Raw genomic sequence first — 21,811 nt, forward strand, 5'->3', positions numbered from 1 at the left:
GGAAACAGGCCCTCCGGCCCAACAAGTCCACACCGACCCGCCGAAGCGCAACCCACCCATACCCCTACATTTACCCCTTACCTAACACTACGGGCAATTTAGCTTGGCCAATTCACCTGACCCGCACATCTTTGTGACTGTGGGAGGAAACCGGAGCACCCGGAGGAAACCCACGCAGACACGGGGAGAACGTGCAAACTCCACACAGTCAGTCGCCTGAGTCGGGAATTGAACCCGGGTCTACAGGCGCTGTGAGGCAGCAGTGCTAACCACTGTGCCACCGTGCCGCCCACAAAGAAATGTACAGCACAGAAACCGACCCTTCAATCCAACTCGTCCAGGCCAACCAGATATCCTAAACCTAATCTAGTCCCATTTGCCATACTTGGCCCATATCCCTCTAAACCCTTCCTATTCATATATCCAGCCAGGTGCCTTTTAAATGCTGTAACTGTACCAGCCTCCACCACTTCTTCTGGCAGCTCATTTGACACATATACCATCTTCTGCGCGTAAAAGTTGGCCCTTAGGTCCCTTTTATATCTTTCTCCTCTCAACCTAAACCTGTGTCCTCTAGTTCTGGACACCCCATCCCAGGGAAAAGACCCTGTCTATTTATCTTATCCATGGCCTCATGATTTTATAAACCTCTATAAGATCACTCCTTAGCCTCTGATGCTCCAGGCAAAACAGCCCCAGGCTACTCCAACAATTATTCAAATTTTTATTTATAAATTTCATTTACATTTTCTCCTGGATCTGCTGGTACCTTTTATCTTCGATCAGTGACTATGCTACATTTATAGTGCTGTATTAAATAATAATTCCATGTTATCCTGATAGCTGTTTAGAGCTATGTGGATTGAAGGAGGGAGACACATCATCCAATTGAGAAGATTGGTTTTGATGGTTGCTTGACACACTACTTGAATTTACTTTCCAATGACTTCAATCCTTTTGAAATGTGATTATATTTCTGGTAAAATTTAAATAAAATTAATTTGTTCGCTTAAAATTGAGTTTATGCAGTTCAGTAATACCACATTTGCATCAGATGCTGGTAGTGCAAATATTTTCTTGAGTCATGGAATAGTTATTTATTACAGCTAAATACATGAATGAACACATTGCACTTAAACATTTTTCATCTCATTGAGTTATATTGAAAATGAATTCAAAATGAATTGATGCGTATTTGTAAATGTATGCAGCCAAACACATGCCTTTAACTCCTTTATTTGTCCCAGTACTAGCAGCATCCATTAACGTAGCGCAGGCAACTGCAATAGACAGTGTTGTATCAGCCTTTGTGCATTTCTTGTAAGGCTTTTAAATTGAAGACAAACCGAGGCTGTAGTTCCATTCACCAACAATTTTTTAAAATGAAGAAAAATTCTACAAGCCAAACTCCAGCCATGATTATTAGATTAGATTTCCAATAGCATGGAAACAGGCCCTTCAGCCCAACAAGTCCACACCAACCCTTTAAAGAGCAACCCACCCAGACCTATTCCCCCACATTTACCCCTGACCAATGTACCTAACACTACAGGCAATTTAGCATGGCCAATTCACCCAACCTGCACATTTTTGGATTGTGGGAGGAAACCGGAGCACCTGGAGGAAACCCACGCAGACATGAGAAGAATGTGCAAACTCCATATAGACAGTCATCCGAGGTGTGAATTGAACTCAGGCCCCTGGCGCTGTGAGGCAGCAGTGCTAATTACTGTGCCGCTGTGTTCTTCTGAACCAATGTTTTAATTGTGTTTTGACTTCTGAATGGCATCCATAAATCCTAAAATTAGTGCATGTTTGAGTGCCGTTATTTATTGTCATTTTTCATAGTTGGCAATTGTGATTTATGGATAAAAGCGTAACTAAAGTTGTTCTTCTGGAATTCAAAGCAGCTGTTGTACAAACAGGGCAGAAATTCTGTGGTATAGCTGCGAGATTACTTTTGAGATATAAAATCTGGTTCCTTAATGCAGGTTCTGTTGTGAAGATTCCAAATACTAACAACCCATATCTTTATTAAAATGTTATATATGCATATTTAACTTTCACTTATGGCAACTCCTTTTCTCTGCAATCTGCGTTCCCTCGATAATAACCTATTCACCTATGATAGCACAGTGCAAAGTAGTGTAAAGTTCAGAAAACTGTATTACCAAGAACCTGAAAGGGATTTTACACTCCTGTTGTCCAGACAGGAAGATCTCACGTTGGCACCATTTCAATTACAAGTTCCTGTCAATGGCCTGAGTCAGTTGAGAATTAAGTGTAGTCCAGCTTAAATATACCCCGGAATGGGTCCAGTTTTAAGAGCTTGAACCTCAAGGTACTGAGTGGCTTATCTGCCAAGTTATTTCATGTGGTTTAAGGAAACGAATGCAAATCCACCGCAACTTCTGAATTACGGAAAAGCTATTGAGGTATTATACTAGTTACGAAATTGAGTTGCAGACTTCCCAGACTCTTAGAAAAATAAATCTTTGTATGAAGCCACAGTTGAAGGCATAGCCAACACAACAGGACATTACAAAAAATATAGTCCCCACACAAGGAATTTCCACTTTGATCCAGTCCCAGTGCTCAGCAGCATTTTTTGTTCGTCGATGTTCTGTCGTCTCCTAAGGAGATGGAGTTCGTCAAATAACAATCTTTCCATTCAGAATCCTTAGGAGAGAAAAGGGAAAACAAGAAGGCATGATTTATAGATTCAATTGTAAAAGGCTTGTCAAAAAGCTCCATGTTAGTGCATCATGAAGGGTTACCACCAGCTGAATATGTTACAACAAAAGGGAAAAAAAGAAATCAGATGAGTTAATAAGAAAAGACTCCCTCAGCCAATCAAACCCAATTCTATTTCTTTTTCTGTTTAGACAAAGGGGAATTCCAAATCTCCTGGTAATTCTTTTTTTTCCTCTTTACCTCCACACTACCACCTAACTGCAGTAGTGCTTATATTTTCCCTAGCACCCATGTTGTGTGTGTGCAGGACACAGTGAAGAACAAGAGGTGTTTAAGTCTTTATTCATTTTCCACCATCAGGAAGAAAGGAAACACCCGAGGGGTCAGTGACAAGCAGTGCTCTTCACAGCAAAGGGCAATGCTGTGTGATCAAAAAAGTGAAGGGGAGGGAAGGGATTAAATCAAAATAGAGTTGGAGGAGAAAATAAAGCAGTCCATTCCCTGCGGTGCCCACCTCTCCCTGAACAGCTCAAGAGTGAGTTGGTAGACATCGCATGCTTTTTCTCCAGGGACACCCAGGCTCAGATATAGCCATGGAAGAGGGGCAGGCAGTCGGATCGAACCCAATTCTATCCCAGAGGTTTAGGAATAACCTGCTGAATCACTGATTGCACTTAATGATGCTAACCTCTAGTCTTTTAAAGCGTGCCAGGTTAATAGGTTTGTTACAACATGTAGGAAGGCATAGCTTTTCTGAGAAGTCTCAGGGAATTGGGAGAACAGCTGAAACCATGGGCTAGTTACAATGTGTGCTATTATCTTGCATTGGGAGCTTTGAATGGAAGGGTCTTTTCATGGACTCGCACTTTTCCTTTACGGGGAATTTCTAAAATTGTGTAATGATGGAACACTTTTGAATGAAAATATCACAATCCAGGAAAAGAAGGTTAAGTAAATAAATCTGCTATAGTTACAGTTTCTAAACATAACTACTCCCACATTGTGCATCACACCCTAACTGCTGATTAATGCTATAGCTCAGAAAACATTTCAGTCAAATGCTCTGTCTCACTGATAATCGTTGTTAACTTAATAGCTAATGGGCTGAGACCATTCCAAAGAGTGCAAGGAATTTTGCTTCCTGTTGGTGCTACATCGTTTGCTTCCCTTTCTAAAGGTTCTTGGTGCTCCCTGCCCTGCTCCAAATAGATAACTTGTTTGCTTCAGCAGCAGCTTCCGGCCTGGTATTCCAGTGGCTCGGTGCGGCCATTTCACAGCAGTACTGCCTTTCCCAAACCCAGGAGCCATGAATTTAAAATCTATGCCTTTTGTTATTAAAATAGGTGCTAAGATATGGTGACTTAACCGCTTTTCACAGTTTTGTCTCTGTAAAAAATAAAAGTGACGATAAATTACTACGTGAAAGTGAGGACTGCAGATGCTGGAGATCAGAGTCGAGAGTGTGGTGCTGGAAAAGCACAGCAGGTCAGGCAGCATCCAAGGAGCAGGGGAATCGATGTTTCAAGCATAAGCCCTTCATCAGGAATATGAAATCCTTCACAGCCTCTCATTTCTGATGAAGGGTTTATGTCCAAAGCATCGATTCTCCTGCTCCTCAGATGCTGCCAGACCTGCTGTCCTTTTCCAGCACCAGACTCTCAACAGTAAATGACTACTCTATTCTAAAGACAACAAAGCTGTTTTACCAAGTGGTCTATGTTCTGTATCCAGCATGGTATTTGTATCTGACATAGCAATGCTTCCGTTATGCCCTACAAATGAAAATCTAGAAAATCTGTTGCGTTGAAGAATCCAACAGAATATGGAACTCAAAAATTTAATATGGAAATATATAGCACCAAAACAGACCCTTCGGGTCAACCCGTCCATGCCGACCAGATAGCCTAACCTAATCTAGTCCCATTTTCCAGCACTTGGCCCATATCCCTCTAAACCCTTCCTCCTCATATATCCATTGAGTTGCTTTTTAAATTTTGTTATTGCACCAGCCTCCACCACTTCCCCTGGCAGTTCATTCCATACATACACCACCCTCTGCATGAAAATGCTGCCCCTTAGATCTCTTTTGAATCCCTTTCACCTGTCAGCTTAAACCGATGCCCTCTAGTTTTGGACTCCATCACCCTGGGGAGAAGCTACTCACCCTATCCATGCCCCTCATGATTGTATAAACTTCTTTAAGGTCATCCCTAAGCCTCCAGCACTCCAAAGAAAATAACTCCAGCCTATTCAGCCTCTCCCTATAGTTCAAATCCTGCAACACTGGCAACATATTTGTACATCTTCTCTGCACTCTTTCAGGTTTCACAACACCCTTCCTAATTTCACTCCTGAATGGAGTGCTCCAGCTTTCAGATCATGGCCTTGGCCCTAGATTCACATAGAAATATGAATTAGCACCAGGAGTAGGCTATTCACCCCTTTGAGCCAGCTCTATCACCAAAAAGACGATGGCTGATCTGATTTTGGCCTCAACGCAACATGTTGCTGTCTGTCTACACCTTCACTTTCAATCCCCCCCCTCACCCCACCCCCCACCATCCCCCAAGAACCTTTGATCCTCTTGTTCATCAAGAAACTAACTACCTAAATATTTCCTAGATTAGGGAATAAATTGAACAAATTGTTGTTCCTTCAGCTGCCTTCAGAGGCAAGCAGATATAAACTGTAACTGCTTTCTTTCAAGCAGCAAGATGGCAAGTTTGATCCATAGTTTACATTGAGTTTGTGTTTAATGGATGCTGCAGTTCTTCTCAACAGCTTTGGGACAAGGGAGTGAAAACATTTGGATTCTGGTTTCACCTGATTATTTCATTACATGCAATTGCATCCTACCACCCCACCACCCCCCCCACAACATATATATTATATATATATACACACACACAAATGTGCACTGACCTCTCAATTCTGAGACCTTTGACAGGTTTAATTGTTAAGAAACTGATGTAATTTTTACCTGCAACAGAGCTTTTCTGGCAATGTTCTCAAAGGCATGGTCCACATTAATATCCTCTTTTGCACTCACTTCAAAGTAAGGAATGTTGCGAGATGCACACCAAGTTTCTGCCTCATCACTTGTAACCTGCAAAAGTGAAAGGAGAGGATGACCATAATGCGAACACAACTGGAGAGTCATAGTCGGTAAGGTTAGTCATTAGTCTGCTCAAAAGAATCTTTCACTTGGAAACTCAGAAGCTGGATTTAGTGCTTTACCTTGCCTGATTCTGGAGTTGTTCCTGCACATCCCAATCTGCCAATCGTGAGTGAACATTAGATCCCTATGTCATGTCACTAAAATCGAACTTCCATGAATTTTTGAGCTGCAGATCCACACTGTCAGAAAATTGGCCAGGCAATATGTTGCATTCACGTTGCTCTTGTTCAGGATATGTAAGGGGGCACAAATCTCTCTGACAGCTGTTCCATAAAATGTTTCATCAACCTATCATTGTGTTTATGTGTCAGAAATTGTGTGATTGTGACAAGGGTGCCACATTATTCCTCTAACTGGTTAGTTTACCAACAAAGAAGGAATTTAAAATATGAATTTCTGAACAGCCTTTCTCAAATTCAGCCCATGCTAGTGTTTTCATTACTTCTGAAGTGTAGGCACAAGTGGCAAGATTATAACAACCAGATTGTTAATAGTATGATAATTATATTAAGAAACACCAGTGAAGAGTATCACTTAATTAAGTATTTGGAGTGCTTCCTGTCAAGCTGTTGTGGTGCAGTAGTAGCATCCCTACCTCTAAGCCAGGAGGCTGGAATTCAAGTTCCACCTGCTCCAGAGGTGTGTCATAACACATCAAAGAACAGGTGGATTAGAAAATATATTTTGAAGTCTTTTTATAAAGGGAATGCTGGGTGGTCATATATGATGCTGCATTCTGTAGGTAAACTATCTACAGTAAAACTGAGGTATGCCAATATCGCAAGTGATCTGCCCACAAATTTGAGTTAATTAGAGCTGTGAAATAGCCAAAGAGCAAGCCAATTGTTACTACATAACTCAATTACCTACAAATATAATCTATATCAAAAAAAATTCTAAATAAAGTGGGAAATAAATACTTTCAAGTTTTCACACCTTACAATAGCCTGACCTTATTAAGCAAAAAGCACTGAAAAATGTTGGGAATTAGCTTTGAGAAAAGGCAGGAATCATAGTATGCTGGTCGTAGCTGAGTGTGATAGTATCCGCCAAATCTTCAAGGCAATCAAAAGTGGTCTCAATGACGTTGCGCCGCAGTGTGAAATCCCAAAGCCTCTCTATGGTCTTCGTGGCTTCAGCTAGGAATGTAGGCAGACAACAGCTGAGGATTCATCAATTCAACCTCCTCAGCTGAAGATTGGACCATATCTGTGATTGCCTCATCTGCCTCATCTATTGTAGGGTGGGTGGTGACAGCCACCTTGGGGTTTCTCAGGTTGTCACTGCTGGAATGTCCATGCCAGCCTCCTGCAGGGAGGCGAAAATAGCTTTGATCTCATTCAAAACCTCCTCGTTCTTGACATCCTCGTTGAACGTTTGAACGTTCTTCCACAGGCAGATTTTGAAATTATGCTTATGTTCTAAAGGCTGCCAAGGTATAGCAGGGAGAAGCCACAATGGATTGAGCAAGGTCATGAGTTTTCCATGGCTGCCTACTGTGAGCTGAAGTCCAATAGAAGTCTTTCTCAATTACTTGGGTCATTTAATCAGTGACTAACTGAGTCATGAAGAGCCATAGCATTGCAGGTTCCATCTGTGATATATGCTGAATTAGCTGACCTTTCAGAATACTGTAACTGGCCTCCACAGAAAATCAACAAGGACAGCCATTCCTGATCTCTATCCTGCGCTCATGGGTAGTGGAAATGTTTAGGCTAATTGATCATGGATTACAACCAAAGAAACTGACAAAACACAATGCAAAGCTCATACATCACTAACGGTCACAGGGCTGAGATATTAGAGTCCACAGAATGCAAGTAATAGAATTGTTACAGTGAGGAAAAAGGTTATTCAGCCCATTGAGTCTGCATGACCATCCGAAGAGCAGCCCATTCAGATGCAGCCCCCACGCTACCCCTAACACCCCGTATTTACTACGGCTAACCCACCTAGCCTGCACATCCCTGGACACTATGGGTCAAATTGCCATGGCCAATCTACCTAACCTGCACATCTTTGAACAGAGGGAGGAAACCAAAGCACCCGGTAAAATTCAAACCAACACGAGGATAACGAGGGAAAGTCCACAAGTCACCCAAGTCTAGAGTCAAACCCAAGTCCCTGACACTGGTAGGACTTGAATCCAGGCCTCCAAACCTAGGGGTAGGGACACTATTTCTGTGCCACAAGAGGGCTCTAACAAGTGTTTTAATTTTTGTTTCATTTAACCTATTTTTCTAATCAACCTATTCAGAGAAATTGTTACATACTGCTAGGACATGGGGTTAACCTTCCTGCTTAATTTAAACCAGCAGCACAGAAAAAAATTAGCCCGTGTAGTAATCTGTGAAAAGCCAAGGCCTAGAACTATTTAAAGCAAAAATTAACAACTTTATTTCTTGAAGTATAACAGAGAATAATGAACTAATAACTATTTACAAGTCCTTCCTCTAACCTATCTTTTACTTTCCCTTTTATAATAGAGTTATAGAGTCATAGAGATGTATAGCATGGAAACAGACTCTTCGGTCCAACCTGTTCATGCTGACCAGATATCCCAACCCAATCTAGTCCCACTTGCCAACACCCAGCCCATATCCCTCCAAACCCTTCCTATTCATATACCCATCCAAATGCCTCTTAAATGTTGCAGTTGTACCAGCCTCCACCACTTCCTCTGGCAGCTCAATCCATAAACTTACCACCCTCTGTGTGAAAAAGTTGCCACTTAGGTCTCTTTTATATCTTTCCCCTCTCACCCTAAATCTATGCCCTCTAATTCTGGACTCCCCGTCCCCAGAGAAAAGACTTTGCCTAATTTACCCTATCCATGCCACTCATAATTTTGTAAACCTCTATAAGGTCACCCCTCAGCCTCCAATGCTCCAGGGAAATCGCCATCCAATAAGAGCCCTGAATAAGATTTACTGATTACAATTTTAAAACCAGCCAGCAGTCGAATTGTCTCCTTATCTCCATCGGTAGATTGACTCTCCAGGTCAATGCTGAGGTTTTTCTCTGTGCAAACTCCTTCTCGAGACAAGTACCTCTCAGAGAGTTCTGACTAACAGCCTACATCTGTTGGTCTTTTGGCAGTTCTCTTTCAATGTTCAATTTATCCCAGTCTTATACCCCCCAAAACATTGGATTGTGTCATTGGCTTTTAATATTGTCAACATACTCAATTCAAACTTGATTGGAGTTTGTTTTTTTGGGGGGGTACAATTTAAACTGATTGACCGAATTCAAATTTGTTTTTGTCTCCAGACAACCAGCTACCCTAGCTGTTGGACCACATGTTACATTGTATCTTATTCAAAACACTTGATGATGTCAGGTAGTTCTGCTAGCTTTTAACTCTCTTAAAGGTGCAGTACACCCACATCTTCATAAGAATACCTCTAGAGCAGGTGGGAGTTAAACAGTGTCTCTCGGTCCAGGAGTACGGACACTACTACTGTGCCACAAGAGGACCGCCGACAAATGTTTTAAGTATTTAATTAAATAATGCTTTTCACCTGGGTATTTTAACAATATAGTAAAAATACCCTAACAAAAAAAACCTGACAGCGGAGCAAAAAATAACTAATTGGACAAATTTTAGCAAATGCCAATTCACTCTGCCTGTCATTTGGAACATCACAGAGAAACTGCTGCTATTATATTCATTAAAAGTATAAATGTTGCAAAAAAACACAAAAACAAAACTTAAGTTACAGGCCACAGTTATAGGTCAGTCACTAATATATTCAGTTAAATATTCAGTAGGAAGTTTTAAAAATATAAATCCACAGTGTTAAGAATGTACAACACATTCCCACAAGGGAATAAATGCTGGCCTAGCAAGTGATGCCCACAAACTGTGAACAGTTTTTAGAAGAAAACTACAAGGTGAATAACAAAATATATTCAAGAAAAATGTGGATAGGTCTATGAAATAGTAAGGTTTCTTAGATTAGATTACTTACAGTGTGGAAACAGGCCTTCGGCCCAACAAGTCCACACCGACCCGCCGAAGCGCAATCCACCCATACCCCTACATTTACCCCTTACCTAACACTATGGGCAATTTAGCATGGCCAATTCACCTGACCCGCACATCTTTGTGACTGTGGGAGGAAACCGGAGCACCCGGAGGAAACCCACACAGACACGGGGAGAACGTGCAAACTCCACACAGTCAGTTGCCTGAGTCGGGAATTGAACCCAGGTCCCTGGCGCTGTGAGGCAGCAATGCTAACCACTGTGCCACCGTGCCGCCCAAAGGTGTAGAGGGATAACATATGGATAGGTTTAGATGATGAGGAATGTCAGGTGGCTGATGGGAGCTTAAACACCATCATTGACAGTTGAGCCAAATGGCCTGTTTCTCTGCTGTAGACTTGCTGAAATTCTATGAAAGCCAAAGATAGCTGAAAGACTGATTAAGCTAGTAGTTTCTCACAATGGTAGTACATTTCTACCCTTGTTGTTTCATGATGAAAGGGAATGTGAGAGTTGGTGTGGATTAAATATCTCCTTGGATTCTCTGCTCAAAAAGCTCCTAGTAGTGTCTTCAAAGTTTTCTGCTGGTCTTAGAGCACCCTCTATTGGAGGAGAGAATGGGAGCATCAGAAGGTGAATCAAAGTCAGACCCTTCTCCACCACCACCTGCTGGCTGGCTGAAGAACAGCAGAGTTTTTACATTAGATTAAGTTCCCTACAGTATGGAAACAGTCTCTTCAGGTAAAAAGTGAGGTTTGCAGATGCTGGAGATCACAGTTGAAAATGTGTTGCTGGTTAAAGCACAGCAGGTTAGGCAGCATCCAAGGAATCACCTATCACATCTCCATCGCCCCTCCCCCAACTCCCTCCTCCCTACCTTTTATCTTAGCCTGCCTGGCACCCTCTCCTCATTCCTGATGAAGGGCTTATGCCCGAAACGTCAAATTTCCTATTCCTTGGATGCTGCCTAACCTGCTGTGCTTTAACCAGCAACACATTTTCAACAGTCTCTTCAGCCCAACAAATCCACACTGACCCTCCGAAGAGTAATCCATCCAGACTGTTTCCCCTACCCTATATTTACCCCTGACTAATGCACCTAACATTTTGGGCAATTTAGCATGACCAATTCACCTAACCTGCACATTTTTGGATTGTGGGAGGAAACCCACGCGCACATGGGGAGAATGTGCAAACTCCACACAGACAATGGCCCGAGGTTGGAATCGAACCTTGATCCCTGGCACTGTGAGGCAGCAGTGCTAAGCACTGAGTGACTGTGCCACCTTGATTTGAGTTTCTTCACTACAAAGCTGGTCGGTTTGAATAGAAATCCTGCACTTTGTTCCTGCCTTTGCTTCTTATACTGACCCTTTCCTTCTCTTGCACGTGACTGCAATCAGTTACAGAGTATGGCCAAAGAAATTACTTTTGTTTTACACTCTGATGATTTCACGAACACCCACTGCAATGATCAAATAAACAGTGGACAGCAAAATGGTTATTTTTTTCTAAAGAGTGTACATTGTAGTTATTAAATGTACTTTTTAAATAATTATAGGTGGCTCAATTGGTACTTGTCACAGCTTTGAGTTAAAGGTTGTTGCTGCCTAGATTAGAGTGGTGCTGGAAAAGCACAGAAGGTCAGGCAGCATCCGAGGAACAGGAAAATCGACATTTCGGACAAAAGCTTTTTGCCTTAAACGTCGATTTTCCTCTTCCTCGGATGCTGCCTGACCTGCTGTGCTTTTCCAGCACCACTCTAACTAGACTCTGATCTCCAGCATCTGCAGTCCTCACTTTTGCCTTAAAGGTTGTTGCTTCAAATCCTGTTCAAGGTCGTACGAGGAAAATATTTAGGCTCATACCCAGTGCAGTATTGAGGGAGTGAGGGAGTGTTGTCATTTATGTGAGACATTGGACTGAGGAAGACTCTCTGCCTGTATTCCTGATGAAGGGCTTTTGCCCGAAACGTCGCTTTTATTGTTCCTCAGATGCTGTCTGGACTGCTGTGCTTTCCCAGCACCACTCTAATCTAGCCTCTGGTTTCCAGCATCTGCAGTCCTTGTTTTTACCCTGAGGAAGGGTCCCATGGCAACCTTCTTAATAAAGGCAGGTGAGTTTATGCCGATATCTTGACCAATATTTATCCCTGAATTGACATTTCAGAAAGAAATGGTCAGCCATTATCAAATTATTGTGCACAAATTCCCTGATGCACTTCTTTCATCACAACAGTGACAAGCCTTTAAATGCCCTTCATGGGCTGTGAGATACTTTTGACACAGGCTGATGTTGGGAAAGGTGCTTTATAAATGCAAGTCTTTTTTTGGATTTACTGTTCTATTGTTTTCACTACTGAATAACAATATGTAATAACACACTCAAACTGAGCATGAATGGTAGTAACTATAAGAGAGAGAGTTAAGGCTAATGCAAATAAACAAGGTTGTTTTGTTGGATTATAGTGTGATTTTCAGAATGAGAATCAAAAATTCCAAACATAAATAAGAAACTCACTGATAGCTTTTTTTTCTTTGCCAATTGCCATGGCAGCAGCACTTACTGTTAATTAGGAACGCTGGCTTCTATGACATGTCAAAATTTATTAATTACTTCTATCCATCAGAATGTTAGCAGATTTCTCAGTTTGGTGCGAGGGACTTCAATTATGTGGCTAGATTACAGAATATGGGAGGTGTCCGGGAGAGTTGTTAGACGTGTTCCAATGTATGAGCAGCTTCAGCAATGTAAGAACAGGAGGAGGCCATTTGGCCCCTTGACCCTGCTCAATCAGAACAAAATTGTTTGCAGTCTCACTCCCTGGAGTTACTGTGGTGCCAGGGATACAAGGCAACCTGTCCAGGGTACAAAAAAATAGGTTTGCAGCTATTCAATGGCCAATTTTCCATCCATTCACTGGAGACAGAATTTCCTCAGACATACGGAGCCTGCTGCTGACCAATTAGAGTCGAGCAGTTCTCAATGTTCCAGTATGGCCCATTGGTGCAGTGGCCATTGTCGGGACTGCAATGAGGAGACCAGCAGCAATAAATCCAAACTCAGTCGGTGTTTGGAGTCGAGAATTCGACGTTTCGAGCATAAGCCCTTCATCAGGAATAAGAGAGAGAGGGCCAAGCAGGCTAAGATAAAAGGTAGGGAGGAGGGACTAGGGGGAGGGGCGATAGAGGTGAGATAGGTGGAAGGAGGTCAAGGTGAGGGTGATAGGTCGGAGTGGGGTGGGGGCGGAGAGGTCAGGAAGAGGATTGCAGGTTAGGAGGGCGGTGCTGAGTTGAGGGAACCGACTGAGACAAGGTGGGGGGAGGGGAAATGAGGAAACTGGAGAAATCTGAATTCATACCTTGTGGTTGGAGGGTTCCCAGGCGGAAGATGAGGCGCTCCTCCTCCAGCCGTCGTGTAGTTGTGTTCTGCCGGTGGAGGAGTCCAAGGACCTGCATGTCCTCGGTGGAGTGGGAGGGAGAGTTAAAGTGTTGAGCCACGGGGTGATTGGGTTGGTTGGTTCGGGCGGCCCGGAGGTGTTCTCTGAAGCGTTCCGCAAGTAAGCGGCCTGTCTCACCAATATAGAGGAGGCCACATCGGGTGCAGCGGATGCAATAGATGATGTGTGTGGAGGTACAGGTGAACTTGTGGCGGATATGGAAGGATCCCTTGGGGCCTTGGAGGGAAGTGAGTGTGGAGGTGTGGGCGCAAGTTTTACATTTCCTGCGGTTGCAGGGGAAGGTGCCGGTAGTGGAGGTTGGGTTGGTGGGGGGTGTGGATCTGACGAGGGAGTCACGAAGGGAGTGGTCCTTGCGGAACGCTGATAGGGGAGGGGAGGGAAATATATCCTTGGTGGTGGGGTCCGTTTGGAGGTGGCGGAAATGGCGGCGGATGATACGTTGTATGCGGAGGTTGGTGGGGTGGTAGGTGAGAACCAGTGGGGTTCTGTCTTGGTGGCGGTTGGAGGAGCGGGGCTCAAGGGTGGAGGAGCGGGAAGTGGAGGAGATGCGGTGGAGGGCATCGTCGATCACGTCTGGGGGGAGTCTGCGGTCCTTGAAGAAGGAGGCCATCTGGGCTGTGTGGTGTTGGAATTGGTCCTCCTGGGAGCAGATGCGGCGGAGACGAAGGAATTGGGAATATGGGATGGCGTTTTTACAGGGGGCAGGGTGGGAGGAAATGTAACACCCCCGGCACCTTCCCCTGCAACCGCAGGAAATGTAAAACTTGCGCCCACACCTCCACACTCACTTCCCTCCAAGGCCCCAAGGGATCCTTCCATATCCGCCACAAGTTCACCTGTACCTCCACACACATCATCTATTGCATCCGCTGCACCCGATGTGGCCTCCTCTATATTGGTGAGACAGGCCGCTTACTTGCGGAACGCTTCAGAGAACACCTCCGGGTCGCCCGAACCAACCAACCCAATCACCCCGTGGCTCAACACTTTAACTCTCCCTCCCACTCCACCGAGGACATGCAGGTCCTTGGACTCCTCCACCGGCAGAACACAACTACACGACGGCTGGAGGAGGAGCGCCTCATCTTCCGCCTGGGAACCCTCCAACCACAAGGTATGAATTCAGATTTCTCCAGTTTCCTCATTTCCCCTCCCCCCACCTTGTCTCAGTCGGTTCCCTCAACTCAGCACCGCCCTCCTAACCTGCAATCCTCTTCCTGACCTCTCCGCCCCCACCCCACTCCGACCTATCACCCTCACCTTGACCTCCTTCCACCTATCTCACCTCTATCGCCCCTCCCCCTAGTCCCTCCTCCCTACCTTTTATCTTAGCCTGCTTGGCTCTCTCTCTCTTATTCCTGATGAAGGGCTTATGCTCGAAACGTCGAATTCTCTATTCCTGAGATGCTGCCTGGCCTGCTGTGCTTTGACCAGCAACACATTTGCAGCTGTGATCTCCAGCATCTGCAGACCTCATTTTTTACTCGGTGTTTGGAGTCAGTGAGATAGGTCTTTGAGTGGGGTGGGACTGGTGTTTGAAAGCCCATAGGAGTGAGCGACTAGATCTTGGTGTGGTTGGACAGTGGGTGATGGGTTAAGGAGGGACATATGCAGCCTGTACAAAGAGAACTCCCAGGGATGGGCCTCCTTCTCCTGCCACCAGTTGATTCCTGGTGTACCTGGGATGAGGTCCCAATATTGGTTTTAATTGCCCACTGAAGGATGTCACTTTGAATATTTGCAGGTGTCACCCTGCCCTCTAGCACTGGCAGTAACGCAGGAAAAGGCAGTGGGCTAGTCAAATTCTGGATTCAATCATATCTCTGTGGCAGTGTTTACTCCAGCCCCAAATATCCACTGTTACCCCAGATCCCTCAATACTTTTTGCAAACCATATATCTATCAATGTCATCAATGGTTGATCTGTGGCTGTTTGTTGAAGAGAGAGCCAAAGCTGACAAACTCAATGTGGACAAAGTAATAAAAAAAAACTTTCAACAGGCAGAAGGCACAGATAGAAAATAACTGACAAGAAAATCAAGGATAATGAGTTTTTTTAAAATGCAGGGCATTGCTATGATCTGGAATTTTCTGCTTGAAAGGGCATTTGGAATAACTTTCTAGAGATATGTACATGAAAATGTTAAAAATGTAGAGGTTCCGAATATGTGTGGTACTCATTGGAAGCTCTGCCAAAGGACTGTGACAGAGGTGGTGGCTCAATGGTCACTTTCTGTGCTCTACCATTGTAAGGTTTTGTAGTGACTTACCTGCCTCTCCATTACATCAACTTTATTGCCCAGAATAATGAAAGGGTAGTCTTTATATTCCAAAGGAATTTGCAGCAAAATCTCTTCCCTCCAGTCTTCCAGAGCATATAGTGAGTCTCGATCAGTCACATCAAATACAAGGACACAGCCATCTGATCCTTTAGAGAAGGAGGGTACCAGTGATTTAAAACGTTCCTGACCTCCAGTGTCCCAGATCTGAATTGAAGAACAAAACGCAAATCAGTTAATAATGGACCAAACTGTTGCCTCATTAGTGATCCCTAGTTATTTCTGTGGGATATCGGTGTTGCCCATTCATTACCCATCCAATTTGTCCTGGACAGTACTAAATCATTGAAGTCAGACCAGTTCAGGACAACCAATTTACTTCCCAAAACAGCATTAGTGAACTCAATGATTTTTTTTATAAACATCAATGATATTTCATAGGTCCCATGACTAGAGTAATAAGGGGAAGTGGTGGTGTAGTGGCAATGTTATTGGAATAGTCATCCAAAACCCCAGGGTAATGTTCTGGGGATGTGAGTGTGATTCTCTCCGTGGCAGATTGTGAAATTTAGAAAACCCCCGAGAGTTAAAAAGTTACCCTAAATACTTGAGTATTAGTCAAATTCTTTTTTACTACTTTTTAAGGTTGATTTATGGGGTTGACTATTACACATGGATATTAGTTTTGAGGGGCTGAAGTTCATGCCTGTCAAAATTCATACTGTATCATTAGCAGAAGCCCAACTAATCTCTAAATGAATAAAGAAAATAAAATGAATTATGGTAATTCTGAAGACCTGGAGGGGATCCCAACAGCTAATGGACTGGAAGACCGGGAGTGGAGTGGAACAATGGCAGACTGGAAAGCTGGAGGGGGATGTGACAGCCGACACACTGACTCACGAACATTAATCTGTTATCTGTGAAGAACTAGGGTCAACTTTTACATGAGATATATGGAAAATTCCAGGTTGTTTGGCCAAAAATAGGGGGTCAACTTTTACATGTGATCGACTATTACTCGAGTATACATGGCAGTCTGATAATGACACTCTAAATACTGCTGTTTGTTGGTTAAAAACTATTTGATTGCTTTATGGTAGGGAATCTTCAGTCCTTACGCGGTCTGGTCTACGTGACCACACACTCACAGCAACATAGAATCTCTACAGTACCGAAAGAGATCATTTGGCCTATCAAATTTGCACCAACCTCCGAAGAGCATCCCACCCAGACCCTTACTTTATTCCCTTATTTCCCATAGACAATCTATCCTGCCTGCGTATCCCCGGACACTAAGGACAATATACCACGGCCAATCCACCTAACCTGCACATCTTTGGACCGTGGGAGGAAACCGGAGAACCCAGAGGAAATCCCCGCAGACACTGGGAGAACTCCGTACAGACGGTCACCCAAGGTTGGAACTGAACCTGGGTCCCTGGCTCTGTGAGGCAGCGGTGCTACTACAGAGTCACGGTGCTGCCCAACATGGTGAACTGTTAACTGCTTTTCTGGGCAATTAGGGATGGGCCATAAATTTTGGCTTTGGCCAGTGATGCCCACATCTCATGAATGATTAAAACGAAAATTACCGGAATCATACATTGGTACATCTGCTGAACTAGAACAGCTAGGTCTTCAGTTTGGCTCAGATGAACAGAGGGCTGTGATGAAGCAAAACAAATATTCCTCACCTGTAGCTTCACTAATGTGTTGTCCACTTTGATCTCTTTTGGAAGGATGCTTGCTCCCAGGGTGGTACGGTACTCCTGAATGAATCTGTTGTTGACATACCGGTTCAGAAGAGAGGTTTTACCAACCCTACAGCAAAGGATTCAGGAAGATACAGTCATAACTCAACCTCTGTTATAAGATGGCACTCCAACCCACCCTAAGTAAATTGATGCGAAATACAGATTTTTTCAGGGAAGGAGTCACGTGACATATGCAGAGCAATTCTTTGAATTTGCTGCCCAGATCTACTCGAGACAGAGAGATTGGTAGGTGCCACTTGATGTTCCTGTGCTTTGATGTTGTTGATCAGTCAGAGAATCACACAGGAGCAAAACAAAATAAGTTTCATTTTATTTTATATTGTGTGTTAGTGTTTATGATCTGTGTTAGTGTTTATGCTCTTCGACATCATCTCACCCTGTCAGCATATAACGCTGTGCAAATCTCCCTCAGGCATTTAGCTGGCATCGTCTTAATGCCATTTACCTCAGCTATGTCTTGTAGTAGTGCGCTTCACATTCCCAACAATCTCTGGGTAAAGAACTCTCCCCTGAATTCTTTGCATCAGATTTGTTAGTGACCGCCATATATTTATAACTCTTTGTTTTGGAGTTCCCCACAGAAAGAGGTGTCACCTCTCCATCTGCCCTGTCCAACACCTCCTTAATTTTAAAAATAACCTTTACTTGGTCAAGCCCACAATCTTCTGTTTTCCAGAGGAAAGACCATAGGCTGATAGTTATCATTTGTAATAATGTATATCACTTCTGCAACCAGGTTTGCACTTTCCTTCCACATTGTTTATTAAATACGGAGACCCAGAATAATGCACACTGCTTCATTTGGCGAAGTACCAGGTGTGCGATATAAATTTAATAGAATTTCCTACCTTTATGATTTTATTGACTCAATGTGGCTCGAAGGTGGTGCACTTTCTGACTAGCTCCAAGTTACTGTGTGCTGAAGTATGTCGCTGTCTTCATGATATTGGTGTGTTATGGTTCATTCACAGAGTCCAAGTTCCTGTGGCAATGTATACTTTGTCCTACACACTTCAGTGGAGCTATATATAGTGATGGTAGAGACTCCAATGTTCTTTGCATCGTATGGCTGACCAGGAATCTGGTCTAATCCTAATGAAGGGTTTTTGCCCAAAACGTCGATTTTCCTGCTCCTCAGATGCTGCCTGACCTGCTGTGCTTTTACAGCTCCACTCTAATCTAGACTCTGGATTACAGCATCAGCAGTCCTTGTTTTTACCGTGTTTTGACCAGGAATCTTTCCCACTCTCAACTGTTGATGCATGCAGATTGAGAATCAACTTCTGTGGTGGTTTGTGAATGCACCTTCCTTGATTATCAAGTACTGATTGGGACTCAAGCACAGAGCTTCCTGCTCAGAGGCAGGAATGCTGCCCTTATTGTATTGATGTAAGGGCAGAAAAGTTCTCTGTTTATCTTGAGCCACCCAACAGGAAAGCTTTGCATTTGTAGAATCTCTTTTTCTAGTACAACATGTCCATGGTGACTTGAGGGGAGCTTTACTCAAGTGAAGGGAGTCCACAGTGAGGACTATGTTCACTGGAATTTAAAATATAGGGGGAATCTCATTGGAACCAATAAAATTCTCAAAGGACTACATGTAAGAAGGATGTTCCCAATGAATAGGGAGTCCAGAACCAGGGGCCACAATCTATGAGCGCTGGGTAAGCTATTTAGAACTGGGATAAGGAAAACCTCCTGCACCTGGAGAGTGGGGACCTTGTGGGATTCTTTGCCACAGAAAGCAGTTGAGGCTAAACCATTGAATGTTTACAAGAAGCAGTTAGATATAATTCTTAGGGCTAAAGAAATCAAAGGGTTCAGAGAGATGCAGGAACTGGGTACTGAGTTGGATTGTCATACTGAATGATGGAGCAGGCTTGAAGGGTGAAATATTTCCTATGTTTCTATGCATTTTGAGTGGAGAATTTAGACTGGTGGACCCACACTGCAATAAGGGATAACTCTCTCCATTAGTTATTTTAAAATTTCACACTTTATTTGAGTCATTATAGAGGAAGTCCTCATGGTGGCCTGTCAAACATTTGCCTGATGCGTAAGGTTCGATAAAAATGGAAGTTTTCTCTATGTGTATTTGCAGGCATTGAGCCATCGGTGTAGATGTTTCAAAATGAATGTAAGGATGCACTTATTTGATTTCTGACTATGTTTGTGACAAGTGCAAGGATATGAAAATATTAAGAAGTAGTATCTGGACCATAGAGTTCTAGAGTCATAGAGATGTACAGTATGGAAACAGACCCTTCTGTCCAACCCGTATCAATCTAGTCCCACCTGCCAGCACCCGGCCTATATCCCTCCAAACCCTTCCTATTCATATACCCATCCAAATGCTTCTTAAATGTTGAAATTGTACCAGCCTCCACCACTTCCTCTGGCAGCTCATTCCATACACGTACCATCCTCTGCGTGAAAAAGTTGCCCCTTAGGTCTCTTTTATGTCTTTCCCCTCTCATCCAGGATTGAATCTAATATTTCTTTCAAATGATTTCTCCAGTTCTGTGCCTTTGCCAGTTTATACTGAATCAATTTGCCTTTGAATATTTGACTGAAGTTATTCCTCAGACTGCCCAGAGTTTGACAGAATTCCATATTCTATCCTTCATAGTCTAGTGGCTTTTGAGAGGCTGGAGAGACAGTTACCCATCAGTGAAGCATCCACATGCAAGGAAGTTTGTTTCTAATGTAGCATTCTAAGTAGGTAGCTCTTTTCTGGAGAGGATACATTGAGGGTGGACACACAGTAGTGAGAGGAAAGTTACTGGTGTAGAACTTGAACCCATGTCCCCAGATCACTAGCTTTGGATTCTGGTCTAGTGACATGGCCGCTTTAGTACCATTACCAAGGATTGGTGTTCCCTCTGACCCCAATAGAAGCACAGCAATACCGAACCTACCAAGTTATGAACAAACACACCTCACAGGAGTTTTTAAGGGACCACACAGAGCAACAAACTGGCTATCCAGCAAAGACAGACTGCAGAGCACATTGTTATCAAGATACAGAAATATTATCAGTCAACTACTTACTGTGCCTTGATTTTACTTGATGATGCCTTAAAATAATTTTGTTTCATTCCTCTCTTCTCCCAAATTCTCCTGAATGATATAAATGCTTGCAATACATATTTTTAAAAGCTCTACTTTTGCTAATACTTACCCAAGGGAACCAAGGATAACTATTTTCAAGTCCACTCTCTTTTTGATGCTCATCTATGGTGCCTGGAAATAAAAATGTAGGAAGATACTTTGTTATCGCTTGGCTGAAAGAAACATGTCCTTGCTGGTTGCAGACTGATCAACTTGAATGGTTATGGCTCTAAAATGACCTATCTGGACTTGATAAAAACAAATAGAGCATTTTTTATCAGGGTGGTTCTATTCCAAGCTTATTTTTCATTTACTTGTGGGATGTGGGCACATTTATTGCTCATCCCTAGTTGCCCCTTGAGAAGGTGGTGGTGAGCTGCCTTCTTGAACCGCTGCAGTCCATCTGCTGTGGGTTGACCCACAACGCCATTAGGGTGGGAATTCCAGGATTTTGATCCAGCGATAACGAGGAATGGCAATATATTTCCAAGTTAGGATGGTGAGTGACGAGTGTTCTCATATATTTCTGCCCTTGTCCTTCTAGATGGGAGTGGTCTTGGATTTGAAAGTTACTGACGGAGGAACTTCAACCTCTCTGTGCACAAATGAGTGCCTCATTTTCTCTGAGTAAAGGCATTTCTCTTGAGTTCTTTATAGGATTTATCAGCAATTAATTAGCGAGAAAAAGTTTTAGCATTTCACATCAATAACCTTTTACAGAAACTTGACACAACAATTTACATTAACTTAATTGCAAAAGCTGTTGTGCTGCTCAATGATGTGTTCCCAAGGCAAATGTTATTTCAACATGGAAATTATATCAGTCGGATTTTACAGGGTTTCTATGATAATAAAAACATGTTTGAGGAGTTGCATCAAAGATTTACAAGGCTGATATCAGAGCTAAGACATTATGAATATGCGGGAAAACTTGATTGAGTAACAGCATTTTCTAGAAAGAAGAATGTTGAGGGGTAATCAAATAGAGGCCATTAAAATGATAATGGGGCATTTGGAGAAAACATTTCCAACTGTGGGAAACTGAAATGAGGTGTTCTGAGTCCAAAATACTCACTATATGTCAAATGAATAATTCTGGAGAAACGTCTTTGCTCAGACTATGATAAAAAAAACTGCTCTTATATGGTGTAGTTGAGGTGATAAGCATTAATAACTTTAAGGGGTGTCTAGGTGGATCCATGAAGGAGAAAGAAATAGTGCACATGTAGGTGAGGTTAGATAAGCAGGTGCAGGAAGAAAAAAGCTTATGTGAAGCATAAATATTGACACATGGCAAGTTTGTCTGCTCTAAATTCTATACAGT

The 21,811-nt window shown here is 43.1% G+C and overlaps 1 protein-coding gene across 1 annotated transcript in view; it reads right to left on the reverse strand.

Annotated features, from left to right (window-relative positions):
* Window positions 1-710: 710 nt before the first annotated feature.
* LOC132828153 (ras-related protein Rab-7b-like) overlaps window positions 711-21,811 on the reverse strand; it is a 30,262-nt gene continuing 9,161 nt past the window's right edge. The window contains exons 2-6 of the mRNA XM_060845079.1: window positions 20,558-20,619; window positions 17,296-17,422; window positions 15,590-15,805; window positions 5,675-5,800; window positions 711-2,679 (exon numbers count right to left, since the gene is read on the reverse strand). Of these exons, the coding sequence (XP_060701062.1) occupies window positions 2,596-2,679; window positions 5,675-5,800; window positions 15,590-15,805; window positions 17,296-17,422; window positions 20,558-20,610 (606 nt within the window). The 5' untranslated portion in view covers window positions 20,611-20,619 and the 3' untranslated portion in view covers window positions 711-2,595. The remainder of the gene's footprint in view (window positions 2,680-5,674; window positions 5,801-15,589; window positions 15,806-17,295; window positions 17,423-20,557; window positions 20,620-21,811) is intronic.

Source organism: Hemiscyllium ocellatum, chromosome 26 (genome assembly GCF_020745735.1).
Source record: "Hemiscyllium ocellatum isolate sHemOce1 chromosome 26, sHemOce1.pat.X.cur, whole genome shotgun sequence".
Lineage (NCBI taxonomy): Eukaryota > Metazoa > Chordata > Chondrichthyes > Orectolobiformes > Hemiscylliidae > Hemiscyllium > Hemiscyllium ocellatum.